The sequence below is a fragment of the Rhizomucor pusillus genome (genome assembly GCF_041956525.1).
Source record: "Rhizomucor pusillus strain CBS 183.67 unplaced genomic scaffold VTP01scaffold_23, whole genome shotgun sequence".
NCBI lineage: Eukaryota > Fungi > Mucoromycota > Mucoromycetes > Mucorales > Lichtheimiaceae > Rhizomucor > Rhizomucor pusillus.
This window is the reverse complement of record NW_027192165.1, coordinates 1-20127: the sequence shown is the minus strand read 5'-3', so window position 1 is coordinate 20127 and position 20127 is coordinate 1. Positions and strand designations below refer to the sequence as shown.

Here is a 20127-nt window from a genome sequence, read left to right as displayed (position 1 = left end):
GGCGGGCGAGGCACGGACCCGTAAATCGGTTTCTGCAGTTTGACAGCAATGGAAACGGAAGAGGATACATTCGAAGGGTTCTGGGCTTTGCGCGTTGATCCTGGTTTGACATTCTGCCAGATCGCTCCTGCTAGCTATCGCGTTACTATGGTAAGAGGGAGGAGAGAGAGAAAGATTCGTTGGAAGGAAGCATGAAAGGATAGAAATGTCAAGACTGAAACCTGATTGCTAGGCCGCTTACGGCGAAACGAAAGATTCCACGAGATCGACGCTGCGTGTTTACATTGACAAAATGGATTTTGTACTGTGCTCTTTGAGACCCGGAAAGGTAAAAAGGCATTGAGTGAAATGACAGGTCAATGGCATTCGTTGGAACTTATACGTGTTGCGTGGTAGCTCACTCAGCAACCTCTCAACCTCACTGTTGTTAAAGGAGAAGAAGTCCAATTTTCTGTCACTGGTAACAAGTAGGTGTTACTATTGACGTGCATGGACAGTATGCAATCGGCTTGACATTTTTCAATTTGCACTTAGCCCTGTTTACTTGACTGGCAACTACTTGAAAGAAGAAAGCGACGAGAGCGACGAAGACATCGACGACGAGGAACTCGCAGCTTTTTTGAATGCACATGGACAAATTGACGGCGACGCGTGAGTGATCGAAAAAGAACTACCGTGATTCTTTGAGTTGTTAGGTATATTGACTCCTTTTTGCGTTGTAGGGCCACTAAAGCCAAAGAACGCGCAGAATTGTGTAAGTGGAGATATCATTGCATCCTGGCAACTGATATAGTCTTTTTAACTATGACGTTTTAGTGTCATTGATGGATAAAGAGTTGCCCTCGGATACAGACGATGAATCATTCGAAGAAGAGGAGAGTGACGAGGATGAAAACGAAGAGGAAGAGGAACAAGAAGAAAGCGAGGATGAGGACGAGGAAGAAGAGGACGAGGAAGAGGAAGAGGAACCTGCAAAAGCTACCAGCACTCCTGAGAAAGCTAAAAAAAAGGTCAAATTCGCGGATCAGCAAGCCAAAGTAGAAAAGAAGGAAGTGGCAAAACCAACAAAAGAACAACCAAAGCCAACTCCAGCAGCCGACAAGAAAGAGCCTGCAAAGTCCAAGAAGCGACCCGCTGAGGAGGAAAAGGGCGCTGTCGATAAGAAGGCAAAGGCCGAAGAAACCAAGCAAACGGAGCCTGAGGTGAGTCCACAGCAACGTATACATATTCAGAAGAGAATACCAATACATACGCGAAATATATAGGTCAAAGACTTTACCAAACTGAACTTTACAGATACCAAAATCGGCCAGGGACGTGGCGTCAAGAATGGTGATAAGGTGAGCAGTGGAATTCTATAGTCAATTTGCAAAGGTAAACCTACTTACTAACGTATTGTTAAGGTCGGCATTCGATACATTGGAAGACTCCAGAATGGCAAAGTGTTTGATAAGAATGTCAGCGGCAAACCTCTGTTTGTCAATGTCGGCAGACAGGAAGTCATCAAAGGCTTCGATCAGGCCCTTGTTGGTATGAAATTGGGCGGTGAACGCACTGTTCGTATCCCTTCCCATCTAGCATACGGCAAGAAGGGTCTCCCACCTGCTATCCCTAAAAATGCAAACTTGCAATTCGAAGTAAGTTCTAATATCACTTGTAAAGATTCAGTCGCAATTTGCTCATTTTATCTATTAGATCAAGCTCATTTCTTTAGCCTAAGCATTTAGCATCTTCAATAAAGCAGTCAAAAAGCATTCTGACAACTGTAAAGATAAAAGTCTATAGCAGGAAAACCAGCTGTCGGTCTATTAGATTTTAGGTATTATATAGAAGACGGACTATGTGACGAGGGATGATTCGAGACGATGCTTGATAAATATATAAAGTTAACAGGCACAGAAGCTGCTATCCTGTTTTGCAGGGGAAGATGATTCGGACAAGTCAACCTTGGTCACTAAAATCGTACACTTAGTAAAGATGAATATAGCACGTTCCTCACTTGGTAGAAGCTTACTTTGATCTTTTTGCCCCTCGCCCATGCCGTTATCCATTCCTGGTAATGCGTGACCGATTTTACGGAATAATGCCTTGACCTAGTGTTGCAATTTTAGTTTGCCTCCTTCGAAATTCATGCATGCGCTTCGACCTAAACATACATTGTATCCAGCTTTTGCACTTGTCTCGATAAACATGATATCGTACTCTTTTGCTTTCTTTTCGCCTTCTTCAACAGTGACGCGGCTTTGATGCTAAAGTCAGTAATCTGGCTGCTTTGATTTGTATATCACCGTCATACCGTTTATCGTTCAAGTCGGTTTTGTTTCCTACAAGGACAATTATGACATCATTTCCTCTTTCTGCCCGCACATCCTCGATCCATTTGGTGGTATGTGAGAATGAGTTTCGATCTATCCTCTCTTTTGTCAGCTCGCTTCTTCCATCAGAGCAGCTATAGTACATACTGGTGATATCATATACGACTACGCACACTGACGAATCACGGATGTAGCTAGGAATCAAAGACCGGAACCTTTCCTAGGTAGTAACCGAGAAAAAAAGACTGAGAACGGTCTATTCCAAATCCAACACGGAATTGTGTCATCCTTTCCGTATATATCTCTCTCCTTTCGTACCTGCCCAGCCGTGTCCCCTAAACGATAGCAGCCATGTGAGTCAACATCTGTGCGACGACAACGCCCGAGTGATTACAAGACATACATAATTGTAGCCGGATAGTCCGATCATCGAGGTACATTGTTTTTGATAGGAAATCAATACCAATAGTTGCCTGCATTGTCACGCATCAATGTTTGTGTGTCTCATGTCAATTCACGGAAACAAGAACGCGCACGGAAATGACGGACTGACCTGGTATGTATTGTCAAAGGTATCGTACATGAATCGAGTGATAAGAGACGTCTTTCCAACTGTGGTTCCGGAAGCGGAAAGGTCAGTTCATCCCGCCAGATGGCGCGATCCCGAGACCAGCAATTCATTGTCATTGCTCCATCTCTAAGCCAGGAAAAGCACTCACCACTTTGCTCGCCTAGGAAGACCAGCTTGAATTTTTTCAAGGGATTCCCAAAGTCATTTGCTGACATTGCTCTTTAGAATCGTGAGTGTGTGGCAACAGGGGGCACAAAGAAGAAAAAAAAAGTGAAAGAATTAAAAAGGTTAAGGGGTTTTAAGCCTGACAAGTCCAAAGTTGCCATGAAAGGTACCAATTTTGTGTCACATGAATATAGAGGGTGAAATCAAAGTAAAGTTTATTTTGCTTTTCTATGTAGTAGATTTACATAATTTAAGCGTCCCAGGAGGATTGGGCACCAGAGGCGGGAACAGCACCATCCTCAGCCCAGTCAGTGGGGGCAGCGTTCCAGTCAGCATCGGCGGCAGCGGCAATGCCAGCAACGCCCTCGCCTTCGACAGCCCATTCACCAGTGGCAGCCTCAGCAGTGGCAGCGAATTCGTTGTCCTCGAAGCCAGCAGCAGCGGCAGCAGCTTCTTGCTCCTTCTCAGCTTCCTCAGGGTCGCGGTAGAAGAACATGTCGACCATGACGTCCCAAGGGGTCTGGTAGTCCAAAGTGCCACGGAGACGGAGGACGGCACGGGCCAGGAGCCAGTAGATCAAACCAAGAGCGTGCTTGCCCTTGTTGTTGGTGGGGATGGCAACATCGACGTACTTCAAGCTGGCGTCAGTGTCGGCAAGAGAGATGACGGGGATGTTGACATAGGAGGCTTCCATGATGGCTTGGAAGTCGGTGCGGGGGTCAGTGGTGATGATGAGGCGAGGCTCACGGAAGGAGCGGGTGATGTAGTTGGTGAAGGTACCAGGGGTGAAACGACCAACAATAGCCTCGGCACCGATGTACTTGGCGAACTTCAAGGCAGCACGGTGACCATAGGGACGGGCAGAGATGACAACAATGTCCTGAGGCTAGAAAATTTCCACATTTTACGTCAATACACTGCAATCTCTCAAAAGATATCTTGTTCTTTCTTACGTTCTCAATGGCAGCAATGATACGGGCAGCGAAGATGAGCTTTTCCCAGGTCTTGCCAAGGTTGATGAGGTGGATACCTGCGAACATCGTATATGTAAATATCCACGATTTGCTTTACATGCATTTTTTGCCTACTTACCATCAGCACGGCGCTTGTAGACATAGGGGGTCATGCGCTTGGTGACGTTCTTGGCACCAATGTGGCACTGAGCGCTCAAAAGGAGCTGAATGTCTTCCTCGGTGGGGCTAAGAACTCGAGGGTTGTGAGTCAAACGTCAAAAGGTACAGCATTCCCATAGAAACACTTACTGGCAGGAACACGGGACATGGTCGTAATAGAGAAGCCTGCAGAAGGGAAAAAAATGGGCCAGGTTGTTAATTGCATGGTTCAGTTGAATAAGGACCCATCCATCCATTCATCCATCAACATATGCCAATCTCTTGCTTCCATCCGTCAAAGGGATTGTCGAGATCATCCATTTCATCTATCCATCCGTCCATTGCTAGGATACTTACGACTGGGAGTGCTCGAAGAAAAGGAAAGATCCACGTTTGGCAACTCTGACAGGTCATATGGCTCCTCTGAGCCCGCGCACGGTATTTTTCATACTCAGCATGAAAGTCGCGTGAGTTTGACAGCGCTCACCCTGCACAGACAATTTCATCTGTGCCAGGACTGTGCAAAACTTGTGGACGGATCGGTTGCCAGGTATAATCTGTTAGGATGAGCCGAAAGCATATCTATTGTTGTCATAGTCCCAATTTCCATATCAATGTCTCTATGTGCGTCTGCGTTGCCTCATCGATGCATGTAACTGCGTTGGCGAGGCTCACAACTGCTCATAGTCATATGCGCACAAAACTCCAGTCTGCAGACCTTCAATTGTATAGAGAGAGCACTGCTTTCAAGACGGTGTGTAGTTACATTCTAGTCTACTACTGTAATATTCAAAAAAAAAGGCAGATAGCATCCGGGCCAATCTTAGTTTATCATGCAATATCCTTCATCAACATTCATTTCTGATGAATTTAGTGTGAAGTAAACCGAAGGTGAATCGCTTTATTCACAAAGGCCATAGACTTAGAATCTGAGCTTGGTGAAGAACCACTTGTTCTTGCCGGTTTGATATCTCTCTTCAAAGAGCTTCTTGATGACCTAGAAAAAATAGGCACAAATATTAGCAAATTCAAGAATATCAAATCCATAGCCAATAATGACAACTATCGTCCTTACTTTCTTGGATTCCTTGCGCTGGGTAGGTTCTTTGAAAGTCTCGGTGGAGACGGTGCCCTTGATCTGCTCCAAGTCAAGAGTGTAACTGAAGAGATAACCGTATGTGAGCACAAATAATTGTGTTGCTATCATCAAGTTATGAAATATTTACCGAGTAGGCATCATGTGGTTGTAGTTGACGATCTTGATGAAGGGCTTGACCTTAGATCGCTTAGCAACCTTCTTCTTGTTCATGCCACGAGTGACCTTCAAGGGGTAACGCTCGATACCGGCAACAACGGCGTAACCATATGGTCTTTCCTTGGTGCCCTCGTCGTGGTCTACGTTGCAAGAAAAAAAAAAGGAACGTCAGAATGCAAGGTCATGGTTGCTCTTCCATTCCCGAATTTTGTTGCGCAAAGTATGCTTGAATTTCCATTCCCACTTTCTCTCTCCACTGTGCGACACAAAAGCTGCTGGTATACATACTGCGAATAACGACGGCCTTCTTGCCGGCGTAGCGACCCTGCAAAATGACAACGACCTATGGCAAATTGCAAATTTAGAGAATTGAATTCGACATTCGGTTGCCCAGATCTCGCGTCCACAGGATCCATCCCAAAACAATCCTTTGCTTTACGGATGCATCCATCAACGATAAGGACTAGCATTGTTCTTGATGCATACCTTGCCAGCCTTGATGAATTTGACCATCGGGCGAAAAAGTGAGAAGGTTTCAATCTCTTGTGGCCGCGTGGTTTCCCAAAGCGGTGCAGCTCTCGCAGGGAGGCGCCTGTCTGAGATTCAGAGCCAGCACTCCACACTTGACAATGCGCAGCGCTCTTTTAGTCTCCCTTGCTGCACGCGTTCTTTTCCTTTCTGTCCGTCGGCATCTTGATGTTTTCCTGCCCAAATTGGTCAACCTAAGGAAGACCCTCCAAGCTGCAAAATGTACGATGAAGTTCGGCTTAACACGACAACTTGCAAACAGACGACGCAATCTACAAGCAGCCAGGATGAGGATTCAAAGGCACGATCTAACAACCGGGATCATAGACAAGCACAAACCAACCCTTTGCAAGACACTTGGGAGCTCCGCGATGCTATCTGCTTCCTTTGCAGCGGGAACCTGAATGAACTGGATAAAAACGACTATGTGGATCATATCATGTCCTGTTTAGATCTTATTGTTTCCAACGGCTTACCGTCATGCACGTCCACATCTAAAGTATACGGAGTGAAAAATATGAAATGCTGCCCAGTTTGCAGAAACGCATCTATAACTTTCTCGACAAAATCTGTGGTGGAAAGAGCAAAACATATCCGTCGATGCGCATCTATCAATAATCTCCATCCATGGGCCACGTGGGAGAAATGTCGTAACTATTGGGTAGCAGAAAATTCCAACAAATCATCATCACCATTATCAAGCCCTTCAAAGGAGCATCAAGTAGAACGTGAATCAGGACCAAAGACCAGTGAAACTCCTTCTCGACCATCTCTTTCATTGGCCAAAGGAAAACAAAAGTATACACCAAAAACAAAACGAAACAATGACAACGATAACAACAGCCCCGTCATTTTAATTATCAATGATTCTGAGGACGATGCGTCCGATAAAGAATCGACATACTCACAAGAATTGGATGACATTCGTAATGCCCACACAGAGAAATCAGCATTTAATATTGTCACCTATCACGACAACAGTCCTACCAGCCCGAAGCTCGGTGATAAACGACCATTATCATTATCAACATTAGAATTAGAACAGCCTGACGGTGACAAGGAAGAATCGGTTGATGAAAAACGTATATGCACCGGGAAGGTTGTTGCACCCTCCTCCAACGATGCATCAACAGACCGTCAACAGCACTGGGATCTAGCAGACGATATTGACGAAGCGGAAGGAGACTTGAAGGATTATCAAGATGACATCACAGCGGATGATGGTCGATTATTGGGAATGATGTTGATAGGCGAACTCGACAACAATGTCAATCCTGCATCTTCCCAAGGCAACTTACTAGAAGACGATTTACAAAGCTATGCTATCAAAATTTCGTCGGATTATACGTTGCGTCAAGCAACCCTACGTTACCTGGAGAAAGTACTTTTTGCATCTAAAGAGGATTCAAATGCTTTACTTTGTGCGAAACGGGCTGATGCAAAGGATGAATGCATCCTTAAGCAATCAGAAGTTGACTTTATGCGAAAATTGGCTCAAGATATGCAGGTATTTCAAGAACTTTATTATACAAATGCTTTGCATCTTTTAAACTCGTATGGCTTAGAATGAAGAAAAGAGAATCGGTCTCTATTGGGTGTACGAAGAGTATTCAAAGACGAAATGCGATCAGGCTGCCGTCCAAAGATTGACGGAATTGGATCACCGCTTTGCACCGGCACTTTGTATCATGGGATTCCTAGCAGAGAATATACTCGACAGCGGTACTGATAATGCAAACGTTGAAGTAATTTCTATATCCAGTGAACCGAGCGTGAGTAAACCTAAAAAAAAAAGAATTGAAATCTAAATCTTTTACAATGATGTATTATTCATAGCAAACGATCGATGATGAAGATATTCAAGCAGAAGCAACTCTGCAGCAATTCTCAAGCTCTCTATCATTATATGATCTGACCGAAGCTGCTCAGCTGCAATCGCCTTTTGGATCTTGCAATGATTTGGCTGGCTCTGCACAGCAATCATACGGAGACTCTCAGAAATTCACGACGATATCAATGCATTCATCTCAAGCAAGTTTGGAGGCAAATGATATTCCTGATATATTCTTTTCACTCGAAGCCGGCATGTCAGTCAGAGCAGAACTTGGCAACTCTGAAATAGATCCAATCGAGATCTCTGACAGTTCCAGCAGCGATAGTAACCCAGATGTCGAACCGCAGCGACCGCAGCAAGCAACGCCGCTCTTGCCATCAGGACCCAGTTCTCCAAAAGTAACACAAACGAAACAACGGCAGCGTATATCACGGGTTAGAAAAATGCCAGATTACCAGAATATGACGGAACCTCAACTAAAAGTAGGTATATCTGCTGCTTGTAATGCGTATATGCTGCTAACGATCTAATACCCAGCAACATTGTGATCGTGTCGGACTCAAATATCAAGGACGTAAGATAACGGTTCCTATGCTTGAGATGGCATGGAGACACCAGCACCCCTCCTCCGAAGAGTATATGTAAATTAGACTACATCTACTATTACATAGCATATATAATACATTAATCGCACGCTGAGGCTGTAAATAGATAAATATATCGGATATATGAACTGCGGAAAGCAAAGCTCAACAGAGGTTTTGATCGCCGCGGCAAATACCACTATTGCGTTTGGCTGCTGTGCCTTTTTATCTCTTTTTCTCTTTATAAAACGAAATATGGAAAAGTCCTCGGTACAGAACGAGAAGCCTGAAGTAGAGCAGAAAGGCTCACGCAAAGAGAAAGAGGTGAGTTGATTTAGTCTCTTCAACTTTGTAGTCTGTTAATCACAAAACGCTTTCGTGTTCAGTCACATAAGAAGACTGGAAACATCGACGATCAAGCACGGAAAAATGTCAATGGCAGGGAAGATTCACAAAGGAAATTGGTCCGTGGCAGAGGACGAGGCTTTTCCTTTCGTGGAAGAGGACGAGGACGCGGACGAGGACGCGGTCGTGGCCGCGGCGGTCACCATATTGACAGCGCCCACGGCAGCGCGATCAATGACGAAGAAGTTGACGACACGCAAGCAGATACTGAGCAGCTGAAGTCAGAGGGACAGGTTGAAAAACAACAAGCCAGTCATGAAAAGAAAAAGAAGAAAAAGGGCAAAGAAGCAGCCGAGCACCAAACAGAACAGCAGCAGGAGGAGGACAAGACTATGCCGACAGCCGACACTGCGGCAGGATCTCCGAAAGAAAAGAAGAGCAAGGACAAAACCGACTCGACTGCACAGGCAGATACCTTTTCAGGACAATCAAAGCAGCAGGTAGAGACGGATATATCAAAGGAAAAGCGTAAGAATGAAAAACGACAAACGAAACCAGAGGAAACGACATCTGTCTCGGTAGATGAGCAGCCGCAAGACTCAAAGGATAAGAAACGCAGCGAAGACAAACAGCATAAAAAGCGACGATCAAAAGACAAAACTGCTGCCAATGAAGATTTGCGTGAGATACCAGAGCAAAAGGAAACAGTGGCTGAAGCTTCTTCTGAGCAAGCTCCTGAGAGCAAAAAGAAGGACAAGAAGAAACATAAGCAGCAAGAAAAAGAAGCCTCGAAAGGAACGTCGAAAGATACTCAAACCGCTCTAAAGAAGGATGAACCATCTAAAAAGGAGCATCGCGCAAAAAGAAGCAGCAACAACGAGGTGCCTATTTCGAAACAGAGATTTGCCGCACGCAACAATAGAGCTCGGTTTAAAGCAAACCGCAGCATGCCATTAGAGATCTGTGTATATCCTGAGCAACGTCCACCGCGTCCGCAGGCCCCAGGCATGAATTGGATGCAAGGATACTTTGTACCAGGACAGCAGCAGTTATTGATGCAGCAAAAGGTGGTAGAAACCCATGTGTCAACCATCGATCAAGACATGGTCGTTGGAGATATTCACTTTGCATCGGAGCAGCAAAATAAATCCAAGATGGACCGCCGTCATAACCGACAGGATGCTGTTGACGAAAAGCCAGAAGTCAAGGATAGGGTTATTTCGATCGAGCCTCTAAAGAAAACTGAAAGACTTGTACAACGGCGCGAAGGTATACTTTATCGCACTCAATCCCTGCATCAATTTGGTTGCTGACAAGTTCAATGTAGGTCGCCGTAAAGAACGGCCTTTAGTAGATACTACGAACTACGTACATCCTGACGATCAAGTCACTGGCAAAAGGAGAAAGCAGTTTGAACCGTTTATGGATCCTCTGGAAATTGAAGTGGGGCTTGCAGATGGTAGTCTTGTACAAGGAAACTTGCGTATCAACAAACGCAACCGATCAGATGCGTACGTTACATCTGACCATCTTGATGGCGATATCTATCTCTTTGGCGCTCGTGCTCGGAACAGAGCTTTGGAAGGAGATTCGGTTGCTGTGCGTCTTCTAGACGTCGAAAAAATTTGGGCCATGAAGAAGGACCGAGACCGAAAGAGAGACGAAGAGCGAAATGGAGGCAAAAAGGCCAAGACAGTAGAGGATGAAGATACCTCAGATGCAGAAGAGGAAGAGGACGAAAACGAAAATGGCGACAACGAAGACGAGACTGATGCAGAAGCTGATAAAGAGGATAAGGCTAAGCCTAAATATTGTGGTGAAGTAGTTGGTATTCTGGAAAGAGCCGAACAGACATTTGCTGGGTATGTATATGAGCGACAACGTTTGCATACTCTCTGACCGTATTTGGTTGTTAGTTTTCTGCGTAAACACAGAAAGTTGGAGGACAAAGAAGAACAGAAGAACGGAAAGCCTCAAACGGCAGCCAATGACGAGAATGACGAGAATGCTAAAGCCAAGGAAACCAAGCTCCTTTGGTTCAAACCTATAGACAAGCGGCATCCACTCATTGCTATTCCCATTCACAGTGCACCGCCTGATTTTTTGGAAAATGAAAAGGCCTTCGAAAACATGATTATGACTGTAAGTGTTGATATTCTTGCTGACTGAGAAGTTATATTCGATATGTATCTAAAACTTTTAAAAGGCAAAGATCAAGAAATGGCCGATTGATCAACAACATCCATTTGGAGCAATAGTGCGCCAGTTGGGCCAGATTGGCAACATTGCCGCCGAGACTCAGGCAATTTTGGCTGATTGCAATATCAAGGATGCACCTTTCCTTAACCGCGCATTGCAAGGTCTACCCAAATTACCCTGGCATATTCCAGCAGCTGAATATAAAAAACGACGTGATTTACGGGAGTACAGAATTTTTACTATCGATCCTTCCACTGCAAAAGGTTGGGAAGCAGATATCTATTTTCGATCTGGTTACTAAACAAGCATTAACGACTTAGATCTCGATGATGCTGTTCACGTTATTGCGCAGGATGACGGCTCATTTGAAGTTGGCGTCCACATTGCAGATGTATCTTACTTTGTTAAAGCCCGTACGCCGTTGGATACTGAAGCACGAGAACGCGGCACGAGTACCTATCTCGTAGACAGGGTGATACCAATGTTACCATCACTGCTTTGTGAGGAATTATGCAGCTTGAATCCTGCAGTAGAGAGGTATGTAAAGAACAATTGACTAGCATGGGACTTAACAATTAACCAGTACAAATATTTTGTAGACTGGCATTCTCTGTAATTTGGAAAATGGACGACAAGGGCCATGTACTGGATACATGGTATGGCCGTAGCATCATAAAGTAAGCAGAATCTGTATATCATGTTATGATTGTCTTCAAGGCTGATCATTATATTGCTCTTAAAGATCATGCGCCAAATTAGCATACGATGATGCACAAAGCGTAATTGAAGGCAAAGGATTGCCGGAAACAGCTGCTATCGTAGGGCATGAAAGGAAGGATGTAGAGCAAGACATCATGCATTTGTATAGGCTATCTCAGCATATGCGGAAGCGACGATTTGAGCAAGGCGCATTGTCCATCAATTCGATCCGTCTCTCGTTCCAGCTAGATGAAAACGGTGAACCGACCAAAGTCTGGGTTTATGAACTAAAGGAAGCCAACCGGCTCATTGAAGAATTCATGCTTCGCGCCAACATGAGTGTTGCAGAGAAAATTAGCAAGCATTTTCCAGATTCAGCTTTGCTGCGTCGCCACGCACCACCTCTTGAACGCAGACTGGTAAGTATGAACAAAAGGGCATATTCAGAGAATACAAGAATTGATGCAATGCTTTTAGGATGAATTCCTCGCCCTGGCCGAGGATTTGGGATATCCATTAGATGGATCAAGCGCGGGAGCATTGCAGGCATCTTTTGACGGCATCAAGAATGAAGATATCAAGTCGGTGTTGACTGTGCTTGCCATCAAGCCTATGCAGCGTGCGAAATACTTTTGCACCGGCGCGCTGGATGCATCCATGTTCAGGCACTATGCTCTCAACGTTCCTTTGTATACTCACTTCACTTCGCCTATCCGTCGGTACGCAGATGTTATTGTACACCGTCAGTTAGATGCTGCCCTCAAGGAGAAGGGTAAGGAACACGAAAAAATACTTTCTGCTACTCTGTCCAAAGTTGTACTAACGCTATGTCCAGAATCTTCGGGATATACCAAGAAGACTGCTATGCAGATTGCAAATGATTGTAACCGCAAGCGAGATGGTGCAAAGAATGCTCAAGAGGCCAATATCCAGCTGTACCTTGCCCGCTACCTCGATAATCTGGAGGCAGCGGAGGGACCTATTATCCGCTCTGCAGTGGTGGTGAATGTACTGAGCGAAGCATATGACATCTTGGTGCCAGAATATGACATCGAAGCTCGTATAAGAACAAAGCAACTTCCACTTGAACGTCTCGAGTTTTCTGCCAGCGGTCTAGCGTTATCGCTTTACTGGAAGAAGGATGTACTGACAAACATGGATTACAACACTATGCTCGAAGATCTGGATAATGACAATGAGGAAGAAGAAAATGAACAAGACGAAACCGAGTCGACAAACACGGAGGGTTCCCGTCTGTACGTTGAAGACGAAGATATCGATGACCCTCCACTCCCAGGAAGACCCGTCGCGAAAGTAGCTGACATTGACGGCCGGTTCGCCCAAGAGCTTGATCCAAAGACAGGCATGCAACGCATAAAAGTTTTTTCAAAGATTGATGTAGTGATCCGCGTAAACGCGCAACGATCTCCTCCCTTCATCAACGTGTACCCACTCAACCCGTTTGCTGACCGCCCTTCCAAGGATCTTATCATGAAGTTGCGGGATTCGGCAGATTCATCATCATCATAGTGTATTTTCGAATGATAATCTGTATGCATCTAATAAATGGTGTTGCATAAATGTTCTACTGATTTCTGGATTTGCCAGTCTTCGCCGCGAAGGAATTGCTGTAAACTCTACGTTTGTCGGATATTCTGATATAGGATTTTCAAAAGTCAGATGTATCTTGACACTCCTGTATATTCGGTTAAATTCTGGCTTTTCTGGCCATAAACCCGTACTTGGGTGTACCTCTCCTCATCCAACTTTTGTAAAATAACGACGCTATTTTTGGGTCGATGCGGCGCATGTACAGATATGAGATTTGGACTTGACTCGGCATACTCTTCAAGTTCCCTAATTTGCTCTCTTCGTGATACATATGCCAGCAAGAAATCTTGCAGTATCCGCAAAAGCGACTGGAAATCTCAAATCATTAGATGTGATTATATAGTTGATATCTGTCGCATCCGTACCTCTTGGTCGTGGGGCATGAGTTCTTCTTCAAGGCGGTTGAGGGGTATAAAATATGGTATAGTGTGCTTTGCAATTTTGACCTTGGAGCTGTCAAAGGGATCAGCTTTTAGCAGTAGATAGTATGGTTCGTGATAGGTGCCTAAGAGTTGTCCATCAGTCAGCAGGTACAAAGCTGGCATTTGCTTACTTGCCTTTGTAAAACGTTTCTAGGCGAATTCCAGTATATCGATCCTGGAACTTGAACTTGGTCCTGCCGCAAAGTCGATAATAACCGATCATCTCTTGAACGCACCGGGCCGAAGTTGCCGCCATGAGTTGCTCAAAGATCTAAACGACTTGTTTGCGATCCTGAGTTTAATGAGATATTTCTGCTGATATGTGTCTTACTTGCTGTTGCACATCTTTCATTTCGGATGCCTTGTGTCTCGTAAAGTCTAACAAAAATGTTTAGGCATAATGGATCCAAAAGACGTCAAGGTGGGAGACATTATGACTCGTTACCTTTTATCTCTTCTGAAAACCTTGATGCAACAATGTGGGCAATTTTCTCTTCTAAAAGTTCTCGCTCTAGACGTTCTTTTTCTTCTCGCGCCTTTGCCACTGACATACGAATGAATGTTAATTATCAATATTGTCGAGTGCGCACAAGTATGCTCATATTTACGCCGTTGTTGCAAGCTTGAGATTTCTGACTTTAATCGATCTTCTCTTGTCAAAAGACTATTTGTTCATGAGCGAATGTGTACTGGTTATTACTTGTAATTCATCTTACAATTCTTCGTCGTCGTCAATGTTCATTATACCGTAAAAGGAGAAAGCGTCAAGTTCTGTGCTGTGTGGCGGGAACAATTGACGACGAGCGCGCGCGGCAGTCGCGTAAATTTGGCCTTTCTCTTTTCTAGGCTTATTTCCCTACAATGCCAGAGATTTCCGAAGAATTCTTTCAGCGATCACAGTTCCTAGATACTCTTGAAAGGTATGAGTGAAAGGTTGCTTTAGACCACTTAGTTAGCTTTTCCGCTCATTGTCATTATCTTTTTGGCAGCATAATTCGAAACGGTGATCCAGAGTGAGTATTAGCAGCCTTGCAACTTTGGGCAAGACTCTACACGCGCGCAAAAAAAAAACATGTGCTAAAATACATTGGCAGTGTACAGACGGCCGCTACTATACGTCGTGAGCTCGAACAAAAATTTGTATGTAGATATATCTGCCTCCTTTTCGCTACGAGCAGGTGCATGAACTAAGGGAACGTGACGATAGAATTTTGAGGAAAAGGCGCTTGATGAAAAGCCTTGGAAGAAGATCGTTAACCGCGCCATTGATACAACCTTTGTGAGTCGACAACGCAGCGATTCCTGGATTGCTGTGCTTCTTACAAGGAATTATATATAGGCGAGAATCCAGGACGAGGAGCAGGAGGAACAGAGCCAAGAACCGGATGTGAACAAAGAGGAGGTAAAAGAAGAAGCAGCAGAAGAAAAAGACGAGCAACACGAAGAGGAGATTGGCGAAAAAGAAGAGCAAGATACCGAAATGAAGGAAGAAGCATCAGAGAGTACAGCGGATCATGATGTACAGGAAAGTAAAGAGGAGGAGGAAGAAGACAACCAAGAAGAAGAAAAGCCGGTGGCAAAATCCGAGGATGAAGATTTCAAGAGCCCTCCGCCTGCTGCTCAAAAGAAACGAAAGCGGCAGCGAAACGAGAGCCCAAAATCGGACGACGTAGAAGTGGAAGAATCACCTAAGAAGAAGCGAGGACGTAAAGATACCGATTCAAGTAAAAAGGACAAAGTAACGATGCAACGATATCAACGGACAAAAGATGCTGAGCGCTAAATTAATAATTGTAGATATCGCAAAGCGACGAAACCATTAAACGACTCAAGATGTATATCAACAAATGCGGCGTGCGCAAATCATGGCAGAAGGAGTTAGCAGGCTGCAAAACGAAAAAGGACCAGATAGACAAGCTAAAGTCAATTCTTGAAGATCTCGGTGTAGAAGGTATCAAATCAATTTTTCAGACAACAGACGACTCAGAGCCCAGTCTTAAAAGGATGCGTTTTCCTTGTAGGCCGACCGACGTTAGAAAAGTGTCAAAAAGTCAAAGCAGAACGCGAGCTGAAGGCTGAAATCGAGTCATTGGATACCAGCAATATCCTGCGGGACAATGGAGGAGGGCGTAAGACCCGTCAAACGTCCAAGAAAAGACGGCGCATTGTTGAGTCGGATGAAGAAGGCGATACTGAAGAAGAAAAAGATACCAAGAAAAAGCCTGATCCAGGTTTCGATACATCCTTCCTGGGCGATCAAGGTTCAGATAGCGACTAGATGCATATACTACATACCTGATTACAATTTATTGCAATCTCCTGTGATTATACATCCACCCATGCTGTTTATAACTCAGTAATAAAGTATCAACTAACAACATACGAGTATGTTGCAACGTGAAATATTTATTGTCCAACAGGTGAGGCAAAACTGATTAGAGGCCATGGTTAGACTGAACGTATGGAATAAATATTATCTTGAACCAATGCCATAAAAATTGCAGCAATGCCCATAGCCAACACTCTGGTTCCTTCTCGGGCAGCGAGTATCCTGGTGGATCAATGTCGACGATGCGGAATGGGTGTGCTTCCGTGTTGAAGACCCAGTCATCAAGAGGGAAAAGCTCCTCCTTAGATTCATCATATATGAGATAGAGATATTTCAATGTTTCTGCAAACAAAAAACTAAAAACGGTAGAAAGATCAGAGTCATGGTTAGAGGTAGTGACTTCGTGCCTCCTATTACCTCTCTTGACGATCGTCCCATCTTGGATAGAACGAGTCCACGTCGGCGACACCTGAGAATCCGGAATTGGCTCTGCAGTAAGTGTGAATGGCGTCAAATATCTCCCACGCCATATCCTGGTATCGTCTATCGTGTGTAAAGCGATAAAAGTAGTACAGTGATTCGAGCGTTTCTACACATAGCATGTCCAGCGAAAAGTTTAATACATTGCATAGATTAAACATCTCTCTTTTCCTTACCAGGTCGCAAAATGTAGTTGTGAATAATAGGAATCGCTCCATACTTCTTGGATTGGAATTTCTCGCGATCAGTCAAATTGCCTAAAGTCGAGTGACCGTGTTCGTCGACCCATCCAAAGACTTCGGGTGCGAGGCCAGTCCGTGTAGATATCCAGGCATTGTAGCAACCGTGCATAAGGTCGAATGCGAGGTCTTCAACGTATGCTAGTTCGGGGATTGTCCGCGCTGCCAGCAGCAAGTTTCCCGGTGCGAAGCAAGCCAGCTCATCCATGACAGGAATTTTTTCGTTATTGTTCAAGTTGGCCAAGAATGCGATGTCAGGGCGATCCCTGGGTCGCGACTGCAGATGTTTCTCAAGGCTCCTGACAGCTGCAATCACCATCTCCTTCTTTTCCTCATCTTGCCTTGAAGACATGACGTATTGCTTGATAAGATATTCGTAGAAGCTATCAGCCATACCTCCCCAGGTAATGTATGATCCGTAGGGCTCTCCCGTATCTGCATTGATCAGATGCGGATAGAGTCCGGGTGGATCCATTTCCATCTCGAAGAATGCGTCGTATACACGTTGGCCCTGCAAGACGATAAAAATCAATTCCCGAGTGAGAATATGGTCAGCTACATTGATATGATTTCCAACTTTACAATGTAATGATATCGCCAGTCACCCGTGATTTCAGATAGTCGGGTGAATTCGAGCTGGACGGTTCCAAGCTCTGCTAAGCACGATGTCCCGTCAGGGAATCCAGACTTTACACCTTTGCCACTGTAAAAAGTTGTCAGTTTATACGATACTTAGCTGTAATGGCAGCAATGGTAAGTGGAAACGTTTATACTTGCGTAGAAAAGTCCACGTATCGATAGGGTATTCCGGTGGGCGTGTCAAATGCTGGTAGAAGCTTGTCTACGAGCTCAACTGTCTTGTTGATAAACACAACATCGCCCGATAGCTCGTACGCCGATAATAGTCCTCCAACATATCGGATCGTTGTCTCAAATACTTGAACGAGACTGCTGCCGCGAGTCTTGGTCCAGTCAATTTTGGCAACAAAGTCCCGTGCTTCTCTGAATTCATTGTAAAGTCCCATTATATACAACGTATCGAGACCGTCCACGAGCGAGGCTATATATTTTTCTCCCGGTTGGCAAACGTTGAAAAGAAAGGAGGAGTCGCTCGTTTTTACAAGGTTCAATACTTGCCTGCCCATCCATTCCTTACGTGTATATTATCCAAAACTGCTAGTTAGTCATTGCTGTAATCTTTTTATTACTTTCATATTTACCTGGTATTCACAGGGCTGCTTGTTACAGGCCGGTTTTCATCGGATCCCCAGCTGAAAAACTTGTATCCGCCCCAGGCAAATGTGAATGCATCCTTGACAGCCTGCTGCTTCTCTCTCGGCGAAATCTCGTGAGCTCCCGGTAAATGCTCCTGAACTGTAGCAGGGTAATAATAATAATCGTCATCTGTCGTTATCTCTGCAGGAGCTTTGATTGGGTGCTGGATGAGTTGATTAACGGATGCGCCGCTGCTGCTAGATACTTTGGCTAGAACGCATAGCAATAAAATACACCATCGCAAAGTCATAGCCTTGATGAGGGGAATAGAGAGGGAAAGAGAGAGAGAGAAACGAGTCGCCCATGCCTGGGAAAAGGCGCAAGTTGAGACGCTCAAGCGACAACCCGCATGATCTCATAATCGTCGGAGAATTGCTTGCATTGGAGACCCAATATGCAGCAGTAGCGCAAGGTACTAACGTAATGCCCTTATGAAATTCTCTTGTTCCCAATCAACTACATTTGCTACTCGCTCTTGATTTCTTCATATTCATTCCTATATTTCCTTTAATTTTGATTATTTCTTTTAATATAAAGATTTACCCAAACCTATCCTCCTTTCCACTGCAGCCAGAGAAGAGCAAGGCGTCGCTTGCGAAGATTCGGTTCAATAACTACGTGGAGCCAAGACCTAGGGACGCCTTAACCGGCCTCTCGTCTTCCTGAACGAGTCTACCCACCATCAGAATGGCCTAATCAAATAAACGTTTGCCTTTGTTCGTCACAATACACGAGCACAGAAAACCACTACTGAAAGGCGCGATATCTGCCTCAATTCTGGTCAAGTGTGCAGCTCAAGAGTAAAGATTGCCAGCCAAGGAAGGACCTCTGCACTAACTAATAGATCGTTACTTTTGGCCACTATTTGCATATGAATGGCCGCTATCTCTGGTGATGTATAACGCTCCTATCCTATATATCTAACGATATACCCAAGCACATCGCGTCCCGTTGCTCGGTACTGTACGCCTATTCCTCTCCGTATTCTCCTCGGCTCAACTCCATCATCTTGGGACTGAACTCCATTATCAGTACTGATCCGCGGTCAAGCGCAACAAATTCCTTTGAGTCAATAATCATGTGTCACCGCGGCGAGATCCGAGGCTGTGAGCGACAAAAAAAGTACTATCCACGGTGCGTGCTGCAACGACAGCTGAGAAGCGCCCAGCAGCAGATGACGGGGAGGAACAAATAGACAGCAGCAGCAGCGTGAAAGAAGAGGTTGCGGAGAAGCTATATAAAATTGTTGCCAAGCGACGAAGAGAAGTAGGCAACAATCATTGAATATTGGTAGGTTACCGAAATTTTTTGCTAAAGTGAATGAGTATTTACGCGCTGTCTTATGTAGCGAAAAATGATGTTCTCGATTTGAGGAATAATGGCGTCGTTCCCAAAAGATCTGCGAGTGTCTTACCTGACATGGCACGCAAGCTGAACTTCCAGCTGCCACCACTTGAGGCAAAGGGCAGATCAGTGCGACAAAATCGCCAGCTGGCATAAGTCAATAATTGCCAGTATACAGCTTCAGGACTTGACATAACTTGCTATACATTCATGCAACGCTCATGAAGATGAAACTACAGAATTTTACCATGTATTTTCTATTTACTATTACTGCTCCAGGAGACATATGTCCAAGCGAAAGCAATGTGGATTGGGGCAGCATAGATCGACGCAGCGGCATTTGAATTGACAGTGGCGGCATGCTGATGTCCGTGCACGCGGGCATTGCTGAAGATGAACGTAGGATCGTCGTACAGACATGCGGCAAGTACGTACGGAATCCTTGAACCATGAGCAAACCGAATCTCGCATCAGAGTAAACCGCTCTGCAACAAAAGACTGATTGAAAAGTAGGGTCCTGGGGGCCTGAGAAAGTAAAAGAAAAACTTTTTCGATCACGTGAAAATGCACTCGCACCCAACAAGAAAGATTTTGACAGTAGTAGAAGCAGCGAGCAACGAAGAAAAAGAAATCTAGGTGGTGAAGTAAGCTACAGAGTCTTGAACAGCACTTGAACTAGTCATGGAAAGACCTTGACTGCATCACATTGCAAAGAAGCCTGTCTTCGCTACAGAATCTCGATTCAGTACTGGAGCAGCCCACTTTAATTTTGACTGCCAGAGTAACATTTTTGATTGACTCGACGCGTTAAACGCCTTTA

The 20127-nt window shown here is 44.8% G+C and overlaps 9 protein-coding genes across 9 annotated transcripts; 4 read left to right on the top strand and 5 right to left on the bottom strand.

Annotated features, from left to right (window-relative positions):
• Positions 1–48: 48 nt before the first annotated feature.
• On the top strand, positions 49–1719 carry VTP01DRAFT_5517 (uncharacterized protein; the record flags this gene model as incomplete). The annotated part of the gene is made up of 9 exons (XM_069384318.1): positions 49–150; positions 233–328; positions 397–467; positions 535–651; positions 723–754; positions 817–1202; positions 1266–1340; positions 1404–1637; positions 1696–1719. 9 exons carry the CDS (start codon positions 49–51, stop codon positions 1717–1719), a joined length of 1137 nt encoding a protein of 378 aa, XP_069235185.1.
• Positions 1720–1886: 167 nt separating this feature from the next.
• VTP01DRAFT_5516 (uncharacterized protein) lies at positions 1887–3101 on the bottom strand (the record flags this gene model as incomplete). The annotated part of the gene is made up of 9 exons (XM_069384317.1): positions 1887–1954; positions 2015–2093; positions 2157–2241; positions 2297–2408; positions 2463–2535; positions 2634–2650; positions 2719–2788; positions 2869–2927; positions 3035–3101. The coding sequence occupies 9 exons, from the start codon at positions 3099–3101 to the stop codon at positions 1887–1889; spliced, it is 630 nt and encodes a 209-aa protein (XP_069235184.1).
• A 200-nt stretch (positions 3102–3301) lies between these two features.
• On the bottom strand, positions 3302–4332 carry VTP01DRAFT_5515 (40S ribosomal protein uS2; the record flags this gene model as incomplete). Its single annotated transcript, XM_069384316.1, has 4 exons — positions 3302–3937; positions 4005–4081; positions 4144–4257; positions 4314–4332. The coding sequence occupies 4 exons, from the start codon at positions 4330–4332 to the stop codon at positions 3302–3304; spliced, it is 846 nt and encodes a 281-aa protein (XP_069235183.1).
• A 753-nt stretch (positions 4333–5085) lies between these two features.
• VTP01DRAFT_5514 (60S ribosomal protein eL27) lies at positions 5086–5931 on the bottom strand (the record flags this gene model as incomplete). The annotated part of the gene is made up of 5 exons (XM_069384315.1): positions 5086–5160; positions 5239–5323; positions 5390–5558; positions 5707–5761; positions 5905–5931. The coding sequence occupies 5 exons, from the start codon at positions 5929–5931 to the stop codon at positions 5086–5088; spliced, it is 411 nt and encodes a 136-aa protein (XP_069235182.1).
• A 235-nt stretch (positions 5932–6166) lies between these two features.
• VTP01DRAFT_5513 (uncharacterized protein) lies at positions 6167–8425 on the top strand (the record flags this gene model as incomplete). The annotated part of the gene is made up of 4 exons (XM_069384314.1): positions 6167–7453; positions 7512–7718; positions 7783–8262; positions 8318–8425. 4 exons carry the CDS (start codon positions 6167–6169, stop codon positions 8423–8425), a joined length of 2082 nt encoding a protein of 693 aa, XP_069235181.1.
• A 194-nt stretch (positions 8426–8619) lies between these two features.
• VTP01DRAFT_5512 (uncharacterized protein) lies at positions 8620–13137 on the top strand (the record flags this gene model as incomplete). Its single annotated transcript, XM_069384313.1, has 10 exons — positions 8620–8688; positions 8751–9978; positions 10037–10571; positions 10626–10851; positions 10916–11171; positions 11229–11445; positions 11508–11585; positions 11651–12026; positions 12085–12379; positions 12443–13137. The coding sequence occupies 10 exons, from the start codon at positions 8620–8622 to the stop codon at positions 13135–13137; spliced, it is 3975 nt and encodes a 1324-aa protein (XP_069235180.1).
• Positions 13138–13283: 146 nt separating this feature from the next.
• On the bottom strand, positions 13284–14382 carry VTP01DRAFT_5511 (uncharacterized protein; the record flags this gene model as incomplete). Its single annotated transcript, XM_069384312.1, has 7 exons — positions 13284–13526; positions 13584–13723; positions 13776–13911; positions 13972–14018; positions 14086–14184; positions 14249–14304; positions 14357–14382. 7 exons carry the CDS (start codon positions 14380–14382, stop codon positions 13284–13286), a joined length of 747 nt encoding a protein of 248 aa, XP_069235179.1.
• Positions 14383–14501: 119 nt separating this feature from the next.
• On the top strand, positions 14502–15918 carry VTP01DRAFT_5510 (uncharacterized protein; the record flags this gene model as incomplete). Its single annotated transcript, XM_069384311.1, has 7 exons — positions 14502–14560; positions 14630–14653; positions 14735–14780; positions 14848–14919; positions 14980–15378; positions 15438–15591; positions 15662–15918. The coding sequence occupies 7 exons, from the start codon at positions 14502–14504 to the stop codon at positions 15916–15918; spliced, it is 1011 nt and encodes a 336-aa protein (XP_069235178.1).
• A 157-nt stretch (positions 15919–16075) lies between these two features.
• On the bottom strand, positions 16076–18213 carry VTP01DRAFT_5509 (uncharacterized protein; the record flags this gene model as incomplete). Its single annotated transcript, XM_069384309.1, has 7 exons — positions 16076–16325; positions 16387–16558; positions 16626–17199; positions 17271–17391; positions 17466–17748; positions 17826–17839; positions 17909–18213. 7 exons carry the CDS (start codon positions 18211–18213, stop codon positions 16076–16078), a joined length of 1719 nt encoding a protein of 572 aa, XP_069235177.1.
• Between the last annotated feature and the right edge of the window lie 1914 nt (positions 18214–20127).